Source organism: Bos indicus, chromosome 11 (assembly GCF_029378745.1).
Source record: "Bos indicus isolate NIAB-ARS_2022 breed Sahiwal x Tharparkar chromosome 11, NIAB-ARS_B.indTharparkar_mat_pri_1.0, whole genome shotgun sequence".
NCBI lineage: Eukaryota > Metazoa > Chordata > Mammalia > Artiodactyla > Bovidae > Bos > Bos indicus.
Window position 1 is genome coordinate 3,813,098 of NC_091770.1, and position 25,011 is coordinate 3,838,108.

At 40.2% G+C, this 25,011-nt stretch overlaps 1 protein-coding gene and 1 pseudogene across 3 annotated transcripts in view; one reads left to right on the forward strand and one right to left on the reverse strand.

Annotated features, from left to right (window-relative positions):
- Positions 1–25,011, reverse strand: part of MGAT4A (alpha-1,3-mannosyl-glycoprotein 4-beta-N-acetylglucosaminyltransferase A) — a 127,978-nt gene that overhangs the window by 33,553 nt on the left and 69,414 nt on the right. For all 3 annotated transcript variants that reach the window (XM_070798281.1, XM_070798279.1, XM_070798280.1), the window contains 3 exons: positions 7,247–7,293; positions 4,782–4,895; positions 2,863–2,938 (listed from right to left, as the gene is read on the reverse strand). In XM_070798281.1, the coding sequence (XP_070654382.1) occupies positions 2,863–2,938; positions 4,782–4,895; positions 7,247–7,293 (237 nt within the window). The remainder of the gene's footprint in view (positions 1–2,862; positions 2,939–4,781; positions 4,896–7,246; positions 7,294–25,011) is intronic.
- Positions 11,249–12,170, forward strand: LOC109565471 (F-box/LRR-repeat protein 14-like; annotated as a pseudogene).

A 25,011-nucleotide genomic window follows, 5' to 3' on the forward strand; every position in this document is an offset into this window, starting at 1 on the left:
ATGCAGGGGGCTCAGGTCTGACCTCTGGTCAGGAAACTGGATCCTGCATGCCCACAACTAAAAGTTGTCATGTGCCACAGCTAAGACCGGTGGAGCCAAATAAATAAATGAATGAACATTTAGAAATAATGATTGAAAGACTGAGGCAAACCAAATCTAGTTGTAAAAATCCATGAGTTCACAACAATACTTTGAAAATGGTCACCACTGCAGACTGCTACGGTGTCAACTTAAAAATTAATAAAGAGAAAGAATCAAGCACTTAATCTTCTTTTCCTTTGTAAACTATTTTTCAACATCACCAAACAGTTAAGAAGGGAGAGTCCTTTTACAGAAGAGCTCTATTTATAAGAACATTACAATTTATAGAATTAGAAAATTACCAGTTGGCAACCTCTAACAAAAAAAGCAATCTGGGGGAAAATAATTACAGAAGCTCAAACCATGCAAGAAATGGCTTCTGGGTAGCTTTTTAATGAAGGAGAGATGAGACTGACACCCCTACACCCATGGATTAAATCTCAGCATCCCTAAAAGTGGGGCAAGCTGACTCAGCGTGCATCATGGTGTGATACAGGAAGAACGAGGCAGTACCACCCACGAAGTGTCTGTATCACCGAATAGTTTTCCAGAAGACTGTCTTCAAGTCCAAGTCACTTGCAATAGAGCACTTTATGAATCCGGGTTTGCGGCTGTCATGGAAAACTTCGTGACAAGCCACAAGCAAAGCAGTGAGGCAGGTGGCGTTTTCTTTTCCCTTTAGATGTACACCTGTGATGACCACAGAGTAACCACTGAGTCTAAGACAGACCCACTGGACATTCTTAAAATTACCCTATTTGTCCAAAAATTATGCCTCGGAAAAGGTGACTATAGCATGTTAACTTCCCTGGTGGCTCAGAGGTAAAGAATCTGCCTGCCAATGCAGAAGACACAGGTTGGATACCTGGGTCGGGAAGATCCCCTGGAGAAGGAAATGGCAACCCACGCCAGCCTGGAAAATCCATGGACAGAGCAGCCAGTCAGTGGGCTCTAGTCCACAGGGCCACAAGAGAGTCAGACCTGAGTGAGCAACTAAACAACAACTGTACATTAAGTTGCAGCCAAACACACTTTGATCCAGGATGTACAGCACCTTTCTGTTATACAAAGGGTCATAGTAAATGGGTTAATGTGTGGAAAGCATGAAGTGTAAAAAATAATGCCTGACCGGATAAGTGTGCAATAAATGTTAGTTCATAGCAGCTGTTGTTTTAAGATCTCATATAATACTGCAGTATCTCATATACTGACCTTGCTTAAGGGAAATTTTCCTAACCACCCTCTTTCTTAACCCTGTCCTTTCCTCAATTTCTTAAACATGAACTTTTCCTACATTCCCTCCCAAGAGCTTTATTGGTTCCATTAATCATTCCCCTGGAAGAAAACTGAAAACAAATTTCAAAAGTAATACAGCTGCACTTTTTAATGCTGTGTATAAAGTTCTTGACCATAATGTAAATATTTATATACTGGGCCTGAAACAAACAGCAAGGTTCAACCACAATAATATTGTGTGTGTGTGTGTTAGTTGCTCAGTCGTGTCCTACTCTTTGTGACCCTATGGCCCATAGCTCTTCAGGCTCCTCTGTCCACAGGATTTCCCCCAGGCAAGAATACTGGAGGGGGTTGCCATTTCCTTCTCCCGGGGATCTTCCCACCCAGAGACTGAATCCGGGTTATCCGCATTGCAGGCAGATTCTTTCCTGTCTGAGCCACCTGGGAAGTCCACAATAATATTGGGGGTATGTTAAAATGCTTCAAAATTATTATTATTATTTTAAAATCAGACTTCTCTGAAGCATTTGGAGGAAACCCACGACCTATATCTAGGGTACCGTGTTTTTATACACACAGCTGTTGTATCCTATAATAGACATGTCATGCCCTATCACCATTTCTATTTTTCATCCTGTGACTCGAGGAAGGGTTCATGCCCACTTGAATACAGCTGGCCCAAGGTACAGCATCATGAGACAAAAGTCTGCCCTCAAGAAGTCCGCCGTTCCACGGGATGCCAGCCCCTTTCCTTCCATCTTTCCTTCCCTCCCCAGTCCCTGCCAGCAGCCGCCCAGCCATTTCCTTCCTAATTCAGGGACTCAGGGCTGCTTCTTGCCACTCTTATCCACACATCCTCCTAGCACCTAATAAACTTTTTATACTGAAAAAAAGAAAAAATAAAACCTGACACACTTCATGTGCTATATATACCTCTCAGGGGTATCTGCATTTTGAACAGGGATAAAGATATCTGACTGAAGAAGTGAAATCCCAGTGCAGAAATTTAAGCTTAAATATTAACTGAAGAACACTTGGAAAAAATAAGAGCTTCCTAGAATTACTTAAGCTGTTGCCCACCTGGCTCACTTAAAACCTGCATCATGATGGACTTACTGTTTCAGCCACGCTACTGAAAGTCGCACCTGTGTGCGTGTGTATGTCTGCATTAGTCACTCAGTCATGTCCGACTCTTTGCGGCCCCATGGACTGTAGCCCGCCAGGCTCTGCTATCCATAGGATTCTACAGCCAAGAACATGACAATAGATGTTGGTTTTATAATCCTGAACTCAAATGTAAATGTATTACTGCACAAAACCACTCTCTGCCTTAAGACCACTAAATCATTAAGAGATAAACCAGGGAGTGCAGCTGCAGAGCCCACGCTCTTAGAGATGTGTCTGACCCTTCTGCTCTGCTACACTACTATCATCTTAAATATTTTAGAGTGCTCATGCTTTTGAAACTCCATTCTAATGAAAACAGACCCTCGATATTATTTTTCTTTAAAAAACTGTGAAAAAAAAACTAAAGGAAAAACTTACCTGGATGTAGTATGTGCCTTTTTCCTGAGCATACATCATTAGAAAACAATAATCTAGGTTTTGCTTTGTTCTCCATCTGAAATAAAAATGTTCAAAAATAAGTTAGGAATCAGACTCAAAGTTAGCAAAAGAAGGTTAGATGTATATTTTGTAATATATAACAATGTTATATGCCCTATATATAATATCACATATATTGTATATATGATAATATGATATTATACAAAATGTACAGTTATATATTGGTTTCCCTGGTGGCTCAGTGGTAAAGAATCTGCTTGGCAATGCAGGAGACATGGGTTCGATCCCTGGATTAGGAAGATCCCTTGGAGAAGGAAACAGCAACCCGCTCTAGTATTCTTGCCTGGAGAATCCCATGGACAGAGGAGCCTGGAGGGCTCCATAGGGTCACAGAGTCAGACATGACTTAGCAACTAAACAACAATAGTCATACATTAGATAGATAGGTAGACAAATAAATGGATGGAGCCACACATACATGGTGTATCCACTTAGGAAAGAGTGCAAGAGAATTCACTTTTCTTTAAGAAGGTTTTATCAAAATACATTCTCAAAAACACTAATCCTCAAGATGTCCTGAGGGAAAAAGGAGTCTAATGTCTAGTAAGTTTGGGAAGGACATTTATTTCTTTTCTAGAGACACATTAATATATTAGAAGCATTGAAACATTCAGCAGTAAGTAGCATCTGTTGAAAAAAGTTTTTAATTCAATATTTTCCAAATTTTCTTGACTACAGGCCCTCTTTTCAGTGATATCTTAATGTCTCCATGAACTAGTGCTTCCTATATAGGTAAAAGTTTTTTTTAAAAAAATCTTAAACATTGTATTAAAATTTACAATATTAGGTCCTTTTGATGAATTCTTGGTAGCCTACAGAAACCCACTGACCAATGCTGAATATAGAGAAGTGGTTTTTTAAAAGCCAGTTAACACACACACACACACACACAATAGAACTAAAGCTCTGAACCACTAAGTAAACTTCTCCAGAAAATACCTTATAAGCTGTTCTGAATTTAATGAGTCTATTCACTGGGTTTTTTTTTTTTTTTAAACAAACTCAATCCTAAATGTTTTAAGTAACATATTCATTGAGAGACAATTAACCAATTATAGAGACATATCTGTCTTTGTGACAAATTAACAACTCAAGAAATACAATAAATCTCTTCCCAAAACATCATTTTTGTCCTTTTTTCTGGTTATAGACAATCCAAAAATGATGCTAATATCTCTTAGATTACTTTGTCTTTAACAACAACACAAGAAAAGCTTCTAACTCCTTCAATGTTAGAGATTTAGAGATAAATAAATTGACTGTTTTATTGCAGTATGATTCTGCAGAAGACTATTATTGTTTTTATTACTTTTATTGAATCAGTTCTCATTTATGTTTCATGCAGACATGAGATTTCTATCTGGACTAACTTTGAGTTATATTGAATATACTCTTAAGAAAAGTTATAGCAGCACAGAGCAGCACGGTTATAAAATTCACTATGTTGACCAAATTCAACCTCTCATCAGGAACTCCACAGAATTTCCAACCAAATAATCAAAAAGGCATTAGCTCTCACTAATTAGTTCAACCCTAAAATGAAGGCTTCCCTGGTGGCTCAGATGGTCAAGAATCTGCCTACAATGTGGGCGCCTGGGTTCGACCCCTGGATTGGGAAGATCCTCTGGAGAAGGGAATTGCTGGCTACCCACTCCAGTATTCTGGCCTGGAGAATTCTAAGGACAAAGCAGCCAGGTTATAGTCCATGGGTCACCAAGAGTCTGGACACAATTGAGTGACTTTCACTTTCAAAATGAGTACAGTTTTGAAAAACAAGGATGACAGTTATTACATATTATACTCACAAAGGTGGGCGATTTTAAACACCACAGGCTCACCTTACTCTTTCTTTAGAATCTCCAAATGTCTCCTTTAAGTTCGTCAGGTCAGGATAATAGCTTTCAGGAGGTGATATTATTTCCACCAAGCCAGAACTGATTTCTTTAGAAAATCTGTCATGAGAAAGGTGGGCTGAGTTATAGAAGTTCTGTGGGATTTTATATCTTAATGATCAACTTAAGTATTTAACAGAAAAATACACCAGTAAAGTATACTGCTACAGTCACAATGTGGTAAGTGAAGCAGCTCATCACTGATTCGTTGAAATTCTAGGCCAACTGCAGGGACTGACGTCCCAAAAAAATTAGAATTCTTAAAAAGCAATCAAGATGCCGCAGAAAATAAGAAAGAAACACAACCTAATGCATGTGTATGTATACCAATATACACATATATTAGCAAAACCAGTTTTTTCATTTTCAGGAACGCTTAGTTGTGGGATACAGACTGTATGTCACTTTAAAATAGTATTTCTCACCTGGGGGTGATCTTGTCCTGTGAGGGTACATCAAACTATGTCTCAATGTCTGCAAGTTGTGCAAGGATAGGAAAATTTGTCCTAAAGTTTTTAAAATCCATCTTCACTGATTCAAATGTAATTTGCTTTGCATCTGCCTTCTTCATTACTTCAGGTTTGCAAATCTCCACAAAACACAATTACTTGCCTTTACACAAAGTTTCCTGGTGCTTCACCACCCTTTTTCCTGGGCTTGGTTTTCTTGCACACTGAGCAAGAAGGAACCAACGGAATCCTTGTATAAGCCCCTCAGACCTGCCCATGTGCTCTGTGGGAAGGGGGACCAATGATTGCCTGGTACCTATATTTAAGGATTCTACACCAATTTGTGCTTGTATAAAGGCTGCCAAGAAAGTGAGCAATTGAGGGGAAATCTAACAAATGCACAATTTAATCCTGAACTATGCATATATTTGTAAAAATTTCTGGTTTTAGCATACTGATAGACAAAGATAGAGCCATATTATCCTAGAGTTGGCAAACTCTTTGGCTCCTCTTTTGTCTTGCCTAATTCACATAAAAATACGTCTTTTGGGGGCAACAACAGATACATTTCAATCAAGAAACCCATAGCAGGACTAATTTTATGATATCACTATGAAATCTACAAGGGCAGTGTTATAAAAACTAATGGTATCGGCGATGAAGAGTCGGATAGCATCACCGACTCAATGGACAGGACTTTGAGTAAACTCAGGGAGAGACTGGAGGACAGGGAAGCCTGGTGTGCTGCAGTCCATGGAGTTGCCAAGAGTCAGACATGACTTAGCCACTGAACAAGAACAACAATGGTATCTGCAACTTACTAAGCTGTCCACCTATTACCTGCTACGTGCTCCACTCACAATAAACTATTAATAAACCTTTGCATATTTTTAGACATTATTAGCATTGAGATTTGAAACTGGTTCCTGACTGGCTGCCCTGACAGCAGAAAATTTTTCTCTTGGTAAACAGAGCGTGAAAGATTTAAGTGATCTCATTTAGTGTCATTGTTATTCAGTCGCTAAGTCGTGTCCAACTCTTTCTGACCCCATGGACTGTAGCACACCAGGCTCCTCTGTCCTCCATTATCTCCCGAAGTTCGTGTGCATTATGTCTGTGATGCTATCTAACCATCTCATCCTCTGCCACCTCCTTCTCCTTTTGCCTTTCATCTTTTCCAGCATCAGGGTCTTTTCCAATAAGCTGGCTCTTTGCATTAGGTGGCCAAAATATTGGAGCTTCAGCAACAGTCCTTCCAATGAATATTTGGGGTTGATTTCTTTTAGGATTGACTGGTTTGATTTTCTTGCAGTCCAAGGGACTCTCAAGAGTCTTCTCCAACACCACAGTTTCAAGGCATGAATTCTTTAGCACTCAGCCTTCTTTACGGTCCAACTCTCACATCCATACATGACTACTGGGAAAACCACAGCTTTGACTAGATGGACCTTTGTCAGCAAAGTGATGTCTCAGCTTTCTAATATGCTGCCTAGGTTTGTCATAGCTTTTCTTCCAAGGAGCAAGTGTCTTTTAATTTCATGGCTGCAGTCACCATCTGCAGCGATTCTGGAGCCAAAGAAAATAAAATCTGTCACTACTTCCACTTTTTCCCCTTCTATTTGCCATAAAGTGGTAGGACCAAGTGCCATGATCTTAGTTTTTTTTTTAAATGTTGCCTCTCTCTCTACTAACTGTCTTCGAGGTTAAAGACTGTTATTTGATAGTGTTATATATGACATTCAAGTCTTCTCTATAATGAAATACACCAATGTATCCCATCAAGTAACCCGATATACATACGTATACTTTATGATAATTTACATATAAAAGACCAGTGGTAGGTGATCTAATGAACACTGAACTCCACAGAAAAATGAACTATAAAAGGAGGTATTTTCTTTTCACAAAAAGCAAGAGATCATAGTAACTAAAATATTTTCAATTCCATAATTAAGAACTTACTCTTTCTCCAGGTTGGCTACAACACCATTTACATAATCAGTATCTGTCTGGGAGAGAAAAAAAAAATTATACCAACATTCATGTTTCTATGTTTTTATATCTTTATTTCATATTTAACTTTTAAATCTGAACTTAAATAAATGATTAAAACATTCATTGGAAACATGAAATTTTCAGATAACTTATGGGATTTGCATAAGTTGTACTCTATGACCCTGCCATATATCACTGAGTATTTACCAATACAATAAGCAGATTCTTAAGTTTTTATTGCTTTCAATTGTCTCTGTCTCCATTCAATTCAGCAGAAAAAAGTGAGCACAGAAACTATTTCTACTTCTGCAACATCCAAACTATAAGTAGTGAATAAATACCAGACACAGCATGCAATAGGGAAAGAATTTCCACTTGGAATCATAAAATCTAGGTTCAAGATTTGTCTCCCGAGCTACTGGTCTGTGTGATCTAAAATCACTATGCTGAGCCTCAGTTTCCTATCCTATTTAAAAGAAAAAAGGGTGGGAGGAGATAATATCTCAGAGACTATGACATTAAATGAAAAAGCTATGTAATAAAAAGCTGTGTTATTCTTTATTACTTTTATTATTTTATTTTTAGGCTGATAATGAGAATCCAAGTCAAGAGCGTGTTAACAAATCAGAAAAAAAAGTTTAACAAACCTGTCAACTTCTAAAGTATATACAAGTGGACAGCCAATACTCCCAAACAATTTTAACTACAGTGACAGCTTAAAATGCTCAATTGTTAAAAGGAATCAATGATATATATAATATGATCTATGTTACAAAGACTGCCAAAACACTTCATACTTGAGGAAAACAAAACTCACCAAAAAAGATAAAGCTTTAAGCCTGGATATTACAAAACCACTGAATTTTTTTTTAAATTGTTTTAGCAGAAGTCTTTTTTAAAAAGTATTTCGACTGTAACTTCTGTTCATTGAAAGTAACTCCTATTTTACTGTTAAAGACGTAAGAGTGAGGAAACTCATTAAGAACGTAGCCTTCAAATTCTTAACAAAGAATTATGGGAATACAACTAACACACAACTCAAAACCCTCCATCCTTCCCCTACACAAACCCAAACACATCTCACCACTCATCAGGCTATGATTTTGGAGAACACAATCAATTCTGGTTTGTGTAACCTTTAGTGAGTTTACTAATACCTGAAATTCAATTTGATAAGCATTTATTAAGAGCCAGTTATCTGCCTACCCAAGGAAATGGGAATACAAGACACAGAAGAGCAGCTCCCTATCCCAGGAGTCTGTCCAAGAATAGTCTTATGTGAACACAGATCTATCATGTAATGTATAATAAAACCTAAAACGCAAGTGATCCATACCTAACAGTACACACAACCCTTATGTTGCACATTAACTGACATTAAGTAGCAAAAGATTCATTTAAAGGACTATACAGCCTTTGAGATTTTGGAGGCTTCATTGCTTTAAATTTAAAGAACCTTTTTCCTGCAATCTTTTTTATAAAGGTCTGTGGAGATTTTTTTTTAAGATTTTTTTTTTATGTGGACCATTTTAAAGTCTTTATTGAATTCGTTACATACAGCTTCTGTTTTGTTGTTTTATTTTAAGTTGAGAGGCTTTGTGGGATCTAGCTCCTTGACCGGGGATGAAACCCACACCTCCTACACTGGAAGGTAAAGTCTTAATCACTGCACTGCCAGGGAAGTTCTACATGAAGACTTTTTAAAACGTAATACTGTTACCCAATTATCAGAATGTATCTCTGAATCTATGACTGAAATATTTATTCCAAGGGTATGTAAGTGATACGATATGATTGAGATAGGTGGGGGAAAAGAGTAGACATACATTGAAAAGAAGAAAGAGCATTTACCCCCCCTTGGAATATCAAGTCTTTTTTATGGTTAAGCAAAATTATTTTTTAATTAAAACCAAAAGATGTATAAATACATACTGAAACACAGATGAACCCTGAAGACATTAGGCTACGTGAGAGAAGCCAGTCACAAAGGACCACGTACAGTTCATAACTGTACTTTTAAAAACTGTCCAGAATTTTTAAAAAAATCTGAGACAGAAAGTCTCAGAGACAGAGACAGAAAGTAGATTAGTGATCTACTAAGTAGTGTCTAAGCCTAGAGGTAAGCAGTATTGATGAGTAATGGCTAAGGGGTGCAAAATTTCTTTTTTAGATGATAAAAAAATCTTCTAAAATTGATTGAGATGATGGCTATAGAACTCTGACTTTAAATAGGTGAACTGTATGTTATGTGAATTCCAAATAAAAATCAAAAACATAAAACCAAGAAAAAAGTTAAACGTAGAAAAAGAAGGATTTCAGACTGTGCATACCAAACTGTGGGTCAGCTTCTCTTAGGGATATATAAGGAAAAGTTTAAGAAGCATAGAAGCAGGTTCAATAAGTCACGAATAGTGACAACTCACCACTGTAAAGTCACACATACGTAACCACGCATCAACATGTATGCTTGGCTTAAGAATCAATTTTACCAGTAGTGTGTAAATTAGATGAAATGAAAGTAACAAATTCCAATCTTTACCTTAAATCAGTAATTTATACAGTCCAATTTAAAAAGAAATAATTCTTTGCCAAATGTCATGGCAGTCAGGAAATTGCAATAGAGTCAAAATATTTCCAGAAACTTTTGATTAAACTCAATTAATATATAAAATATCATATCACTTTTGAATATGCTATAGCTGTTATGTTCTGTGATACTGCAAAGAACAAATATGTGAAACAGAAATCTGAGTAAAAAGATACTTCTACAAATAAATTATAGAAACTTATTTCTAATGGTCCAATGAATAAAACAGAATGTTAGAGGCAACCTCCTATGAAAAATAAATGTTGCAAATGTCAGAGAATTTTAACAGATATCAGCTGTAAAACAGTCACTTGGATGAAAAGAAGAAATTTTAAGCAGTAGATCAAAAAGAACATAAAATTAAAAAGACTGAATTTTAAATCACTTGAAGGTAAAAACTGTCTTTAAAAAACTGATTCTGTGTTTAAAGAACATTTTTAAAATGTCGTTTATATATGGACAGAGGGGCCTGGCAGGCTACGGTCCATCAGGTTGCAAAGAGCTGGACACGACTAAAACAACTTAGTACACTCACACTTTACACACATAAGTAAATTTACTATCTTCTTTCTACTCATTTCATTCCACAAATATTTACTTAGTGTCTACACCATAAGCAGGGATATTTATATCCACAGCATATCCATATCCTCAAACTCTGAGTGCATGCATGTTCAGTTGCTAAGTTGTGTCTGACTCTCTGCAATACCATAGACTGTAGCCCGCCAAGCTCCTCTGTCCACGGGATTCTTCAGGCAAGAATACTGGAGTAGGTAGCCATTCCCTTCTCCAGGGGATCTTCCTGACCCAGGGATCAAACCCAGGTCTCCTGCATTACAGGAAGATTCTGAGCCACAAGGGAAACCCTTAGACAGGGTATGTGTAAGATAATCCACTGGAATACATCACAGTGTAAATTTTTCTATTTTGGATATATTTTAGAGGCTATAATATACTACTATTAGTATACACATGTACAAGCTGGGAGTATGGGATCAATGAGATGCTGAGCAGGAAGGCTGGGCTCGCAATGCTATACTGGGTGAGTCCTGGTGAGATAGGAAGGTTGAACTAGCCAAACAAGCCACCAGGTGGTAATGAAAATAGGCCACAGAAATAAGGATGCTATCAGCCACCTTTTACAGTTACCTTCTAAATAACCCCTGCTGGCTCTCTGTTGAGGTCCTTTAATGGACTGGAACCTGGTGGTCCGGAGTCGACTGATAAGAAAGTAAAGAGCACGCAGCCCGGCCCCGTGGTGCCGGAGGATGTGGCTGGGGGCGCGGGGGTGGCAGCGGGGCAGTGCCGGCCTGGCGCAGCAGGGCTGAGCCCAGCAAGGGCCGGGCCTCGGGGGCGCCCTCCCTGGCACCGCGGGGAGGAAGATGGAGACGCACATCTCATGCCTGTTTCCCGAGCTGCTGGCCATGATCTTTGGCTACCTGGACGTGCGTGACAAGGGGCACACGGCGCAGCCTGCAGGCTCTGGGCATCCGCCGGGTGCAGATCCTGAGCTTGCGCTGCAGCCTCAGCTACATGATCCAGAGTATGGCCAACATCGAGAGCCTCAACCTGAGCGGCTGCTACAACCTCACCGACAACGGGCTGGGCCACACATTCTTGCAGGAGATCGGCTGGCTGCGCGCGCTCAACCTGAACCTCTGCAAGCAGATCACTGACAGCAGCCTGGGCCGCATCGCCCAGTACCTCAAGGGCCTGGAGGTGCTGGAGCTGGGCAGCTGCAGCAACATCACCAACACCGGCCTCCTGCTCATCGCCTGGGCCCTGCAGCACTTCAAGGGCCTCAGTCTCCGCAGCTGCCGCCATCTCTTGGATATGGGCATCGGGCACCTGGCAGGCATGACGTGCAGCAGGGCCGAGGGCCGCCTGGGCCTGGAGCAGCTCACGGGGCAGGACTGCCAGAAGCTCACGGACCTGTCCCTGAAGCACATCTCCCGGGGGCTGACGGGCCTGAGGCTCCTCAACCTCAGTTTCTGTGGGGGCATCTCGGACACCGGCCTCCTGCACCCGTCACACATGGGCAGCCTGCGCAGCCTCAACCTGCGCTCGTGCGACAACATCAGCGACACGGGCGTCATGCATCTGGCCATGGGCAGCCTGCACCTGTAGGGGCTGGACGTGTCTTTCTGCGACAAGGTGGGGGACCAGAGCCTGGCTTACATTGCACAAGGGCTGGATGGCCTCAAGTCCCTGTTCGGGCGCCACTTGTTGAGGTCCTTTAATGGACCAGAACCTGGTGGTCTGGAGTCCACCGATAAGAAAGTAAAGGAGAGAGAAAGAGGCTGATATTCCTTGGTTTACGCAGAAAGCCAATAAAGCTGCTGCACAGAGCTCTTTCTGTTCACGAAGGCCTCAGGCGCCCTCTAGATAGGGTGTAGGCGCAGAGCGCCTTCTTGAAAGGGTCTTAGAAGCCTGGGCAGGAAAGTGAACCCAGAGGACCTCTGCGCTCCAAGGAAATAGCCTGAGAGAGAAAGAGAGACAAAGAAAGCAAGACATGGGCACCAAAGCTCTGATGGAGCAAAGGTGTTTTATTCAACATTGTGTGGGTATTTACACTGTCTTACACGGTAGCTATTTTCAGCAGAGATAAAATCAAAACTTACAAGCTATCAAGGAAACATGAGGTCATCCATATGAAAGAGAGAGGGTTGTAAATAATCACTTTTACCATATGGTTCATAAAAAGGAAGAGGGTACTTATCACCATATAGAAAAACTAATGAAGGAAATGCCTGGATTCCTCAGCCCCAGGGAGAGGCTTGCCTCTCCTCTTAATTCCTGAATATTCAGGAATTAATAAGGAACAGAGAATTCCTGACAGATCCAAAACAGCACACTGTTCCTGACAATGCTTCCTGACAGCTCTCCATTATTCCATCGACAGCTTTGCTGAAGTCCTCTGTCCTTGCATCTAGTGGCTACATTTTCTTCCAGTTATAGGTCCCTTTTTTTGGCTCCTTGGCATGCAGGATAACAATAATAAATTCTTATTTGATACTGGACATCACAAATGGACAGGGCTTCCCTGGTGGCTAAGTAGTTAAAAAAAAAAAAAAAAATCTGCCTGCCAATGCAGAAGATGCATCTTCAATCCCTGGGTTGGGAAGATCAGCTGAAGAAGGAACTGGCAACCCACTGCAGTATTCTTGCCTGGGAAATCTGGGAAATCAAACCAGTGAATCTTAAGGGAAATCAACCCTGAATATTCATTGGAAGGATTGATACCAAAGCTCCAATGCTTTGGCCACCTGATATGAAGAGCTGACTCATTAGAAAAGACCCTAATTCTGGGAGAGATTGAAGGCAAAAGGAGAAGAGGGCAACAGAGGATGAGATGCTGGATAGTATCACTGACTCAATGGACAGGAGTTTGAGCAAACTCCAGGAGATAGTGAAGGACAGGAAAACCTGGCGTGCTGCAGTCCATGGGGTCATAAAGAGTTGGACACGACTTAGTGACTGAACAACAACAATAAACAACTAAAAAGCTGGGCAAAATATATGATCCAGCTGTTCTCAGACAGTGGACAGCAGGCTGTGCAGGATGGGATTCTCTGAGAGAGAACTGAGCATCACGATTGTCCCGACTTTCGCCTGGAGACATTTCCAGATCACACTGCAGGAAGGGAAATCTGAAGACAGCAGCTGGAGAGTGCAGAACAGACTTGCCAAAAGGAGACTGACTGCTGTACAGAAAATGACTGTGTCCTTGAGTGCGTGCTGGGTGGGGACCCAGTGAGAATTCCAGAAAGATAGCGTGTACACATGACAAAAGGATTAAAATGACAGGCATGTGCCACAATGCGGTTGGCAGCTCATAATAAATTGCAGACCTACCAATGAAGGTAGAACCTACCGGAGAAGGCAATGGCACCCCACTCCAGTACTCTTGCCTGGAAAATCCCATGGATGGAGGAGCCTTGTAGGCTGTAGTCCACGGGGTCGCTAAGAGTTAGACACGACTGAGTGACTTCCTTTTCACTTTTCACTTTCATGCATTGGAGAAGGAAATGGCAACCCACTCCAGTGTTCTTGCCTGGAGAATCCCAGGGGTGGGGGAGCCCGGTGGGCTTCCGTCTATGGGGTCGCAGAGAGTCAGACATGACTGAAGCGACTTAGCAGCAGCAGCAGCAACCAATGAAGGTAACAAGTACCACAGTTAGCGTGTAGTTTCTGAAACAGTCAAGCTATCAACCTAAAGGAAATCAGCCCTGAATACTCATTGGAAGGACTGTTGCTGAAGCTGAAGCTCCAATACTTTGGCCACCTGATGCGAAGAGCTAACTCACTGGAAAAGATCCTGATGCTGGGAAAGATTGAAGGAGAAGGGGGTGGCAGAGGATGAGATGGTTAGGTAGCATCGCTGACTCAACGGACATGAATTTGAGCAAACTCTGGGAGATAGTAGAGGACAGAGCAACCTGGCGTGCTACAGTACATGGGGTCACAAAGAGTTGGACGCAACTGAACAACTCATGAAAAGTCTCCGAGTTCATGAAACACAAGAAAAGACTGAAGAACTGTCATAGATAGGAGGAGATTAAGGAAACAGAACAACTAAATGCAATGTGATACTTTGGCTTGTATACTGGATAGACAAGTGACCTTAGATGTAAAAACATGGAATCTGAATCATGTCTACAGTTTGGCTAATAGCATTATGTCAAGGTTAATTTCCTGGTCTTAATCATTCAAATGTGGCTACGTGAGTTATTAACATTAGAGTCAGTGCAGTGAAGGGGATATTCTGCATCACTTTTCCAACTTTTCTGTAATTCTAAAATTATTTCCAAATAAAGTATTTTAAAGTGACTTACTAGAAAAGACCCTGATGCTGGGAAAGACTGAGGGCAAGAGGAGAAGAGGGGTGGCAGAGGATGAGATGGTTGGATGGCATCACTGACTCAATGGACATGAGTTTGCGCAAACTCTGGGAGATGGTAAAGGACAGGGAAGCCCGGTGTGCTGCAGTCCATGGCGTGGCAAAGAGTCGGACACGACTGAGCAACTGAACGACAACAAAAGTGCCTTCAAAGAAAAAAAAGCCAGTCAGGCATCTTTTCTACTTGAAGCTCTCAAATGCCTTTCTACATCAGCAGTTTGCAAAACAGACCCACTCTTTGTTTTCATAAACTAAAAACTTGACTGGAACACAAGCCCACCCTTTTATTTACGTATTGTTTCTGGCTGTTTGGGGGGCTACAACAGCAGAGTTGAGCAGTTGCAATAGAGACTGAATGTCCTGCAAAGCCTAAAACGTTTGTCATGTGGCTCTTTACCAAAAATAAAAACTTTTTGTCAGTTCTCTGACTGAGGGTAAAAGTCACATTCTCGTGATGGCCTGGACAGTCCTAAGCGATCTGGGCCAACCCTCTCCTCCACCTGCTGCCCACTGCTGAGCCCCTTACCTTCTCTGCTCCGGTCACACAGGCCTCTCCTTGCTGGTTCACAAAACGTGCCACGAAGTGCTCTCACCTCAGGGCCTTTGCACACACTGAGTCCACTTGGACTGTTCAGCTGCTGCACCCTTCAGGTCTTTGCCCAAAGGTCCTGATCACTCAAATAAACCGGTACTTCCTTTATTATTCACTCTGATTTATTCTCCACTACCATCTAACATATTATTCACTACCATCTAACATATTATTGATATATACTGGCTTTTTTATCTGTCCTTCTTGACAATGTAAGTTTCATTGGGAAGAGGCTTTGTTTCATTCAATGATATGTCTAACACCACAGTTCGGTAAATAACTACAAGCAACTTTTATAAGACATATAGATACACACACACACACACACACACACACTTCCTGATCAGCATCTGTGTGATTTATAATCAACGCATAAGTGTGTGTGTGTGTGTGTGTTAATCGCTCAGTAGTGTCCAACCCTTTGTGACCCCATGGACTTAGCCCACCAGGCTCCTCTGTTCATGGAATTTTCCAGGCAAGAACAATGGAGTGGGATGCCATGCCCTTCTCCAGGGGATCTTCCCGACCCAAAGATAAAACCCAGGTCTCCCACATTGCAGGCAGATTCTTTACTGTTTGAGCTACCTGGGAAGCCCAACATCTTAAAATCTAGCTGCTAAAAAAAATTACAGGTCAAAAATACTTCTGAAGTACCAAGACAGTTACCTGTGATTTAAATTCAAGAATAGAAACAACTAATAACTAGACAGATCATCAGCAAGTTTGCAAAAGGCATGAACACTATATTCAATAATGGAAAAGGTTGTGAAAAAGAATATATATATATGTATCATTGAGTCACTTTGCTGTATAGCAGTCATTAACATAATTCAACTATACTTCAACAAAAACTAATCAAATAAATAAAAATAAAATGAAAATATAGAAATGATAAAGGCAATAAAACTAAGAGTCAGTTCTTCGAAAAGATCAAAAATGATAATCAACTGAACAGCATCACAAGAAGTATTTCTACTTTCCCTGATGGCCAGTGAGCTGGCGATCTCAGAGGGGGAGGAAATGGGGAACAGAAAGGAAGGGAAATGGGGGTGGGGGAGGAAGAAGGAAGATAGGAGACTGCTGTTTTCATTCTATCGGACTCTTGTGCATATATAACTTAAATGCACTTAGCTTTGTGCATATATAACTAACACTAATTTTTCAAAAAAAGAAAAGTGTACAGAAAAAATTATTCTTGTGTAATTCCAGACTACAAGTTAAGGGCACAATCTACGGTCTAGTGGATTTTTTTTTTTAATCTCCTCCAGTACCTTCCCCATTTTAGTGCTTCAATAAATACTAGTTCAATGAGTAAAAGCATACTTAGAATGAAATCTATTCTTTTGCCTCTATTAAAAAAGATGACAAACAGGTAATGATGCGAGTTTGAGAAAATGTTAAGTCTAGCAATGGCCACCGTTTCTGAGGAAACTGCACTTGTCAGGTGCTGTGGGGTGGAAGCAAGTCCCGAAGCCTTCAGGTCAGAACTCCCGGCTGAACGCACAGTGACTGTCTAACCAACAAAGACCAAAGCGCTCACACAGAGCTCACCCAGGAACACCGCGCTGACGTCACACATGCTCACCGGTGAGAAACAGCTACGACTGCAAACTCCATTTTCGGTAAAACCAAAATTAATACTCAAAATTCTCACACTCAAAAGGAACCCAGTTTGATTCCAGTAATCCAAGGTAACATGCAGAAATGTGAAAACTAGCTATACTTGCAGGAAGCAGCCAGACTCTGTGGCAGTTACAAAGGCATGGTTTTTGATCAAAAACTAAAACAAATCACCAACTAGCCTGTGCCGCCTCCTCCTACAAATCAGGAGTCTAGAGAAAAAAGCCATTTCCCTCAATGATGATTCACAAAGAAGGAACCAACACAGCAACTAAGGAAAAATACAAGAAATAAAGAAGAGCTTCATCAAAACCTGTGAACAAAAATAACTACATCAATAGCCATAAAACATAAAACAGGACCAAATACTTCTTCATTAATTTAAAAGAAAAACACACCCAGTTGAAGCTGTTGTGAAGCAACTGCAGATAGTAGAAATGATTGGAATGATTCTAAAATATACACAGAAATGCAAAAGACCTAAAGTATCTAAAATAATCTTGAAAAGAAGAGAATTGGAGGACTTAATCTTACCTGACTTCAATACTTCAAAGTTATAGTCATTAAGATAGTGAGGAGTTTGTATAAGGATCAACCTACAGATCAATGGAATAAAACAAAAAAAGACCCACACTTATAGGATCACCGGATTTTCAACCAAAGCACCAAAGAAATCCAATGGGGAAAGGAACGTGTTTCAGTACCTGGTACAAGAGTAAATGACATCCATATAAGAACAGTGAACTTTAATGTGACCAAAAAATTACCACTAGATGGACTGTAGACCTAAAGCAGGAGTTGAAGTGTGAATTTTTCAGAGAAGAAAATCTTTATGATTTAGGGGGAAGCAAGGGTTCCTTAAGTCATGGAGAGCAACAGTCATAACTGTTGACAAAGTCAGAAACACTGACAAATTAAACTTCATCAAAATGAAAAGGTTGTGCTCACTAAGACAAGGCAAAAAGAAGCACAGACTTCCACAGATTGGGGGAAACATTCACAAAATCATGTATTTGACAAAGGAATGGCATCCATTATATACAAAGAACTCTGAAAAACTCAACACCATCATCCAAATTTTTAATGGGCAAGGTTCAAATTATGATAGATAGAGATGTGATAAACACAAACACGAAAACATTAGTAGAATTCAGTTAGTCTGTAAATAGGTATTTACTGTAAAATTCTATCAATTTTGTTGTATGTCTTAAAGTTTTCATAATAAAAGGTACCATTCCAAAGTTCTTTCTTGAACTTAAAGAAGACTTGACTCCATATACCTAAAGAATATATCGTGTGCCAGGAAAAATGATCCACACATAGTTGTTAAAATCAAGACATATTATAGCAAAATTAGTAGGCTTTAAAACTGAAAAAGAATCTTTTGGGCAATCAGACTAAATATGGATTACTTGTAGCAAAAATAAGAAAGCTGGAATAACATCTGTCTAGTTTCAGCAACGGCACTATACTACTCCCCTAACCTCTTAGGGAAAAAAAAGAAATTCCTCACATGAACCTTTCTTGAGGAAAACGAGAAAATGAACTTCAATCAACAGATTTAAGTAGGTTAAGCAAGTAAGTAGATGGGGTTCCCAGGTGGAACTAGTGGCGAAGAACCCGTCTGCCAATGCAGAAGATGTAAGGGACACGGGCTCAATCCCCAGGTTGGAAAGATCCCCTGGAGCAGGAAATGGCAACCTGCTCCAGTACTGTTTGAAAAGGTCCACGGACAGAGAAGCCTGGCGGGCTACAGTCGCTGGGGCTGCAAGTCGGACACAATTGAGCACACACACCAAGGAAGTAGCTACACTATGAAGCATGAGGACCAAACTTCTCATCGTTGGAGCAAAAGAGATAAAACTAAGGAATGAGCTCGGAGGCCAGAATAAACCCTGTGGTATTGGGCTGCACCTCCCAACAGACACACACAGGATGCACACAGATGCACACTATGGCCATGTACGATGCCGACGTTTGGGGAGATCGGCGACAGGGTACCTGGGAACTCAGCATAACTTCTGCAAATTTCCTACAAGTTGAAGATTATTTCAAAATAGTTTTTAAAAATGAAATGTGAAACTTCCCCCCAAAATAACCAATGCAAAAAAACAAAAAGCCCCTACCAACAAGAAAATTTAAGAACACTCTTGGTCATCTCCTTGGTCAAAGAGGAAACACAAACCAAAATCACAGATGGTGCAGGGAAGCGGTAGGAAATTAATAGATACAAAAAATATAGCCATTTATAATGACTTTAAATGGACGATAATCTGCAGAAACACTGAATCCCCATGTTGGACACCTGAAACTGTAACACTATAAATAAACTATACTTCAATTTCACAAATCATGGACTAATAAGAATTGAAACATTTCACATTAGAACCTATGGGATACAGCTAACACAGTACTCAAAAGAAAATTTATATTAGTTCTTATATTAGCAAAAGGAAAAAATAAATAGCATATAATAAATCAGCGTAGCATCTGGGTCAAGATGTTTGCAAAGTATAAAATGGGAACAACAAAAGCGAAAAATTAATAGTGTTAAAAGCAGACATTAATAAATTAGAAAACAAAAGAGAGAAATTATGAACCTAAAAGATGGTTTAGAGGATAATGAGTAAAAGCAGACCCACTGGCTAACCCATCAAAGGGGAAGGGCATACAAACACACACATGAACAAAGAGATTACGGCGGAATCATCACAAAAAGAACAGTACTTTGCTCCACTCTATATGAAGCAAATTTTCAAACTTATAAAATGAACCACTTTCTAGGAAGGCATTTTATCAAAACTGACAAGAAACCTAGGTAGCTCTTACTGTTCTAATATGAAAGTCTGTTAGTATTATATCATCTATGTAGAAACGGGGAGAAAAATAACACATCCACGCCTACACTCGTGAAGCATCTCTGAATGGGGAGAAAACCGTAACAGGCGAGGGGGCCGTACCGAGCGCCGTGCTGAGTGAAGGCAGGCAGAGAAGGGCACGCATCACACGCCACCCCTTACGTGTGGAATCTAAAGAGAAATGATGCAAATGGATGTATTTGCAAAACAGAAACACACTCACAGACTTAAGAGAATGAACTTACCGTTGCCAGGGGTGGGGTAGGGGAGATGGAGGCGGGAAGTTTGGGAGGGACACATACACACGGCTGTGTTTAAAGTGGATCACCAGCAAGGACCTACTGTAAGCACAGGGAACTCTGCTCAGTGTTATGTGGCAGCCTGGATGGGAGAGGAGTTTGGGGGAGAATGGACACATGTATATGCATGGCTGAGCCCCTTTGCAGTCCACCTGAAGCTATCACAACATTGTTAATTGGCTAATGTCCAATATAAAAGCTTAAAATAAAAAATCCAACAACAACAGGCAAGGGGAACAGCCTTACAGGAGAGACTTTTTGGGGTATATAACACACATTTATAATTTTTAAACCATATGATCCTATTACCTGACCAAAAAATTAACTAAGTAGCAAATAATTTTCCCTTGCAAATAAAACATAGAACAAAAAATTAAAATCCACAGCAACTGGATCAATTCTCTCTGGTTATTATTCAATTTGTTTTCATTTACAAATTTACCTGCTCTGCAAATCCTGCCCACAGGCCTGCTAACCAACTAGCACTACTGACTCAATTTAAATCAAAGAACTTAAAGAAAGCATACTAAAGGTCTCTGGCACTCTCACCGCAAAACTCAAACTAGGATGTGTGCAGCAGTAAAACCGGAAACCGAGGAAAAAGCAAAACTTACTCACACCAAATATTAAAACACTCCAAGGAGCCAGAAAGTCTCTAAACTCAACTTTTCAGAGACTACTTTTAGGTATTTTCCCAACATGATGAATTTGTTATTTCATTGTAGGATCACAACTTGAAATCTATTGTTTAGGAACTTAAAAATAATTACATATGGCTTTCAGATTGTTTCTAGGCAAACAGGATCTTAGTTGGAACCAACAGAAATTGACTCAGGTAGAATAGTTAGAAAAACAATTTACTGAAGACTACTGGTTAGAATTCGCAGAACCTCCAGTGAGGCTGAGGAACCAGGCTAGGAAGGCGGCAGAAATAAAGCGGGGTCAGAGCCAAAAATCACAGAATGGTCACAATGCCATAGCTTTCAAGTCCTCACCATCCATCAATAGTCGGTGCTCTGGACTTTTTCCCTGTAGTCCCTGGAGACCCCAATACCACCACTGTCCATCACCAGAATGCACTGTCCATGATCTCTGCTTCTTTAGAAAAATAATGCTAAACATATTTTCCAATTTTTTGCTATTGGCATTTAGAAGTATAAACTGATCCTGTATCCAGCCACCTTAATAAATTCTCCTCTTACTCAAAGCAATCTGCCTGTTTTGGAGGGGTTTTCCATGTCATCTGAAAAAACTGAAGCTCCATGCAAAGTCCGGGAAAGGAACAGCCACATAGCTGAGCTTAGGTCACATGACTGAACGAGTCAAGCAAATATCTGGCATTTTTTAGTTTCCACAGTGGGAGGAAGACACTTTCTTTCAACAAGATTCATTAAATGGGGAATTCTCCAAAGATAAGAAAGGAACATAAAAAAATAATTTTTGCTAAAATTCAGAGTATACTGTAGGAAAATATTCTGCCAGAAATGATGGTGACAGAAATAACATTATAGAAATGATTGTGAAATAAGAAATATTATAAATTAATAGTAAAATATATACATAAAAATAAGACAACCAAGGATCACTGGGATACAAAAATAAGAATTATATTCTAAGTATAAGGAAACACAAGAATGATGCAATCTTCAAATAGGAATACCACCCTTGGTTGGTATCACAGATCCTTCAGAGCATGTGGCATTCATTCCTCTCTACTCCTGCAATTTCAGAATGCAGTTACTGAACTCTCAGTAATGCACCAACAGCCAACTGTTCAAAACCTTGAATTTTCTGTAAATATCTCATCAAGTTAAACCAATGGATATTTAAGGAAAAATCATCAGAGAGGAACAAAGAAATAGAAACACAGCAGATGATTACTTTTCTGACTCTCCTTTCTTCCCCAAGGGGCATCTTACGGTTCCCCACTTCAAGGAAAAAACACAAAGAACAGAAAGTTCAACAAGGATGAAGAGACTATGACCTGCTTCACTGCCTATGTGTCTTCTTGTCTAGTTTTTTCAATTCTAATTTTCTCCTCACATGTTAAAGTAGACTCATGGTAATTCATACTTTTCTAAAAGCTGAAAAGGTTAGCCAAACACAAATTTACTTTGGCCAATTCACTCTAGGTTAATTTCAAATGGGAGAGTAGGGGAAACTTTCATAAGAGGGATGAGCTGGGAGCTGAAGGAGGAATAAGAAAGAAAAAGGAAGAAGCAATGTTTAGGGTGAGAAATAACACAAACGGAATCAAGGCCATCCAAGGTCTATGTAACAAATTGACAGCAGAATGACCACAGCCCAGACCTACTAACCCTATGATGTCAAATGACAGTGAAAGTCGCTCAGTCATATCCGATTCTTTGCGACCCCATGGACTATACAGTCCATGGAATTCTCCAGGCCAGAATACTGGAGTGGGTAGCCTTTCCCTTCTCCAGGGGATCTTCCCAACCCAGGGATCGAACCCAGGTCTCCTGCATTGCGGGCGGATTCTTTACCAGCTGAGCCATAACGGAAGCCCACACTATGATATAAAGAACCTTTAATAAACAGACCAGAAACCTGGAAGAGAGGCAGTTTGGAGAAACCAGATTAATTTAGTTATGGACAGATTAAGAGTTGCCCATAAAATACTTCAAATAATGTTATCAAGTCAGCAGTTGAAAGTAGAGACTCAAGAAGAAGCTAGAGATCTAGATTAGGAACCACCTTACACGAAGATCATGGTCAGAGTCATAGAACACACATTTGGGAATAGTATTAAATGAGTCCCAGGCTACCAGACACTTAAGTGAAAACTCTTAATCAATGTTGAACCAAATGTGGGGATTAATAATTTTATACTGGGACTTTCCTCAGTGTGATCTCATTGCACCTCCCTGCAACAATGTTGACCTCAAAGGCATTATTCTCCTTTTAAAGATGAAGAAACTGAGGCTGACCAAAAAAACTACCTGCTCCAATGGCAGAATCCAGACCCTGAACACAGGTCATGTGACTCCAAACCCAGCATTATTACATCTTAGTGATCAGAGAAACAGCTACAGCAAGAGGGCCCTGAATCTCCATAGTGTTCAAAAGCTATAACAAACCTAGACAGCACATTAAAAAGCAGAGACATCATTTTGCCAACAAAGGTCCATACAGTCAAAGCTATGTTTTTTCTAGTAGTCATGTACAGATGTGAAAGGTGGACCAGAAAGAAGGCTGAGTGCCAAAGTACTGATGCTGTAGAACTGTGGTGCTGGAGAAGACTCTTGAGAGTCCCTTGGACTGCAAGGAGATCCAACCAGTCCATCCTAAAGGAACTCAACCCTGAATATTCATTGGAAGAAGTGATTCTGAAGCTGAAGCTTCAATATTTTGGTCACTTGATGCAAAGAGCTGACTCACTGGAAAAGAGCCTGGTGCTGGGAAAGATTGAGGCAGGAGATGGGGAGACAGAGGATGAGATGGCTGGATGGCATCACCAACTCAATAAACATGAACTTGAGCAAATTCCAGGAGACAGTGAAGAACAGGAAAGCCTGGCGTGCTGAGGTCCATGGGGTCGCAAAGAGTTGGACACAACTGAGCAACTGAACAACAGCAAGCGTTTATCTCTGTCTTTAAGCTGAGTACAACTTTTCAAATGAATAAGGATAGTTTTTTATTCTATAGTTTTTAAATTTTAAGGCTTTTTTCCTGATAAAAATCAGTACAAGCTCGTTGCAAAAAAGTTCTAATCTTAGGTCTTTCCTGGTGGTACAGTGCATAAGAATCCACCTGCCAATTCCTGGGACACAGACTTGATCCTTGGTCCAGGAAGATCCCACATGCCATAGAGCAACTAAGCCGTGCCTCACACTACTGAGCCCACACACCCCAGAGCCCATGCTCCCCAACAAGAAAAGCTACTGCAATGAGAAGCCCGGAACCACAACTCGAGAAAGCTCCCACACAGAAACAAAGACCCAGCACAGTCAAAAACAAAGAGAGAGCAATTTTTTCAGTTTTAATTTTACAAAACTAAATGCAATATAAAGTGGTATCTTCCCAAAATCCCCGTTCTCAAGATATCTGCTACTAACAGTTTCAAGTCTAAGAAAGTCTAAAAAAGAGGGGATATATATAAATATATACACATATATAAAACTGACTCACTTTACTGCACAGCAGAAACTAACCAACATTGTAAAACAGTGAGACTTCAATAAGAATTAATTTAAAAAATGGTTCCCAGTCTATTTCACGAGACCATTTTCTCCATTCATTTGTCAATGCACTTTAAGAGCTGTATGAATGTGTCATGTGCTGGAATATATTTAAATACTCAAAAATGTTTCTACTGGATCAATTTTTAGAAGCAGGATGTTAGCTCACAGAGGAGACCTGACATTTTAACAGCAACTGACAAACTGCTTTCTAAAGAGGTTGTACCAATTTCTACTGATATACAATGTGTGATTGACAAATTTGATTAATTAAAATGTAAAATTTCTATAACAGACAAAAACATCATAAACAAAGCTCATGCAAAAAACAAACTGGACAAGAGTTAAACAGTCAGAGTTCATTCATATGAAAATTTCTTATAAATCAACACTTACAAATGAAAATGAGCAAAGGCTACTCAACATCACTCATTATCAGAGAACTGCAAATCAAACCCACAATGAGGAACCATCTCACATCCGTCAGCATGGCTGCTATCGAAAAGTCTACAAACAATAAATGCTGGAGAGGGTGTGGACAAAAGGGAACCCTCTTACACTGTTGGTGGGAATGCAAACTAGCACAGCCACTATGGAGAACAGTGTGGAGATTCCTTAAAAAACTAGAAATAGAATGCAACCCAGCAATCCCACTGCTGGGTGTAAACATCGAGGAA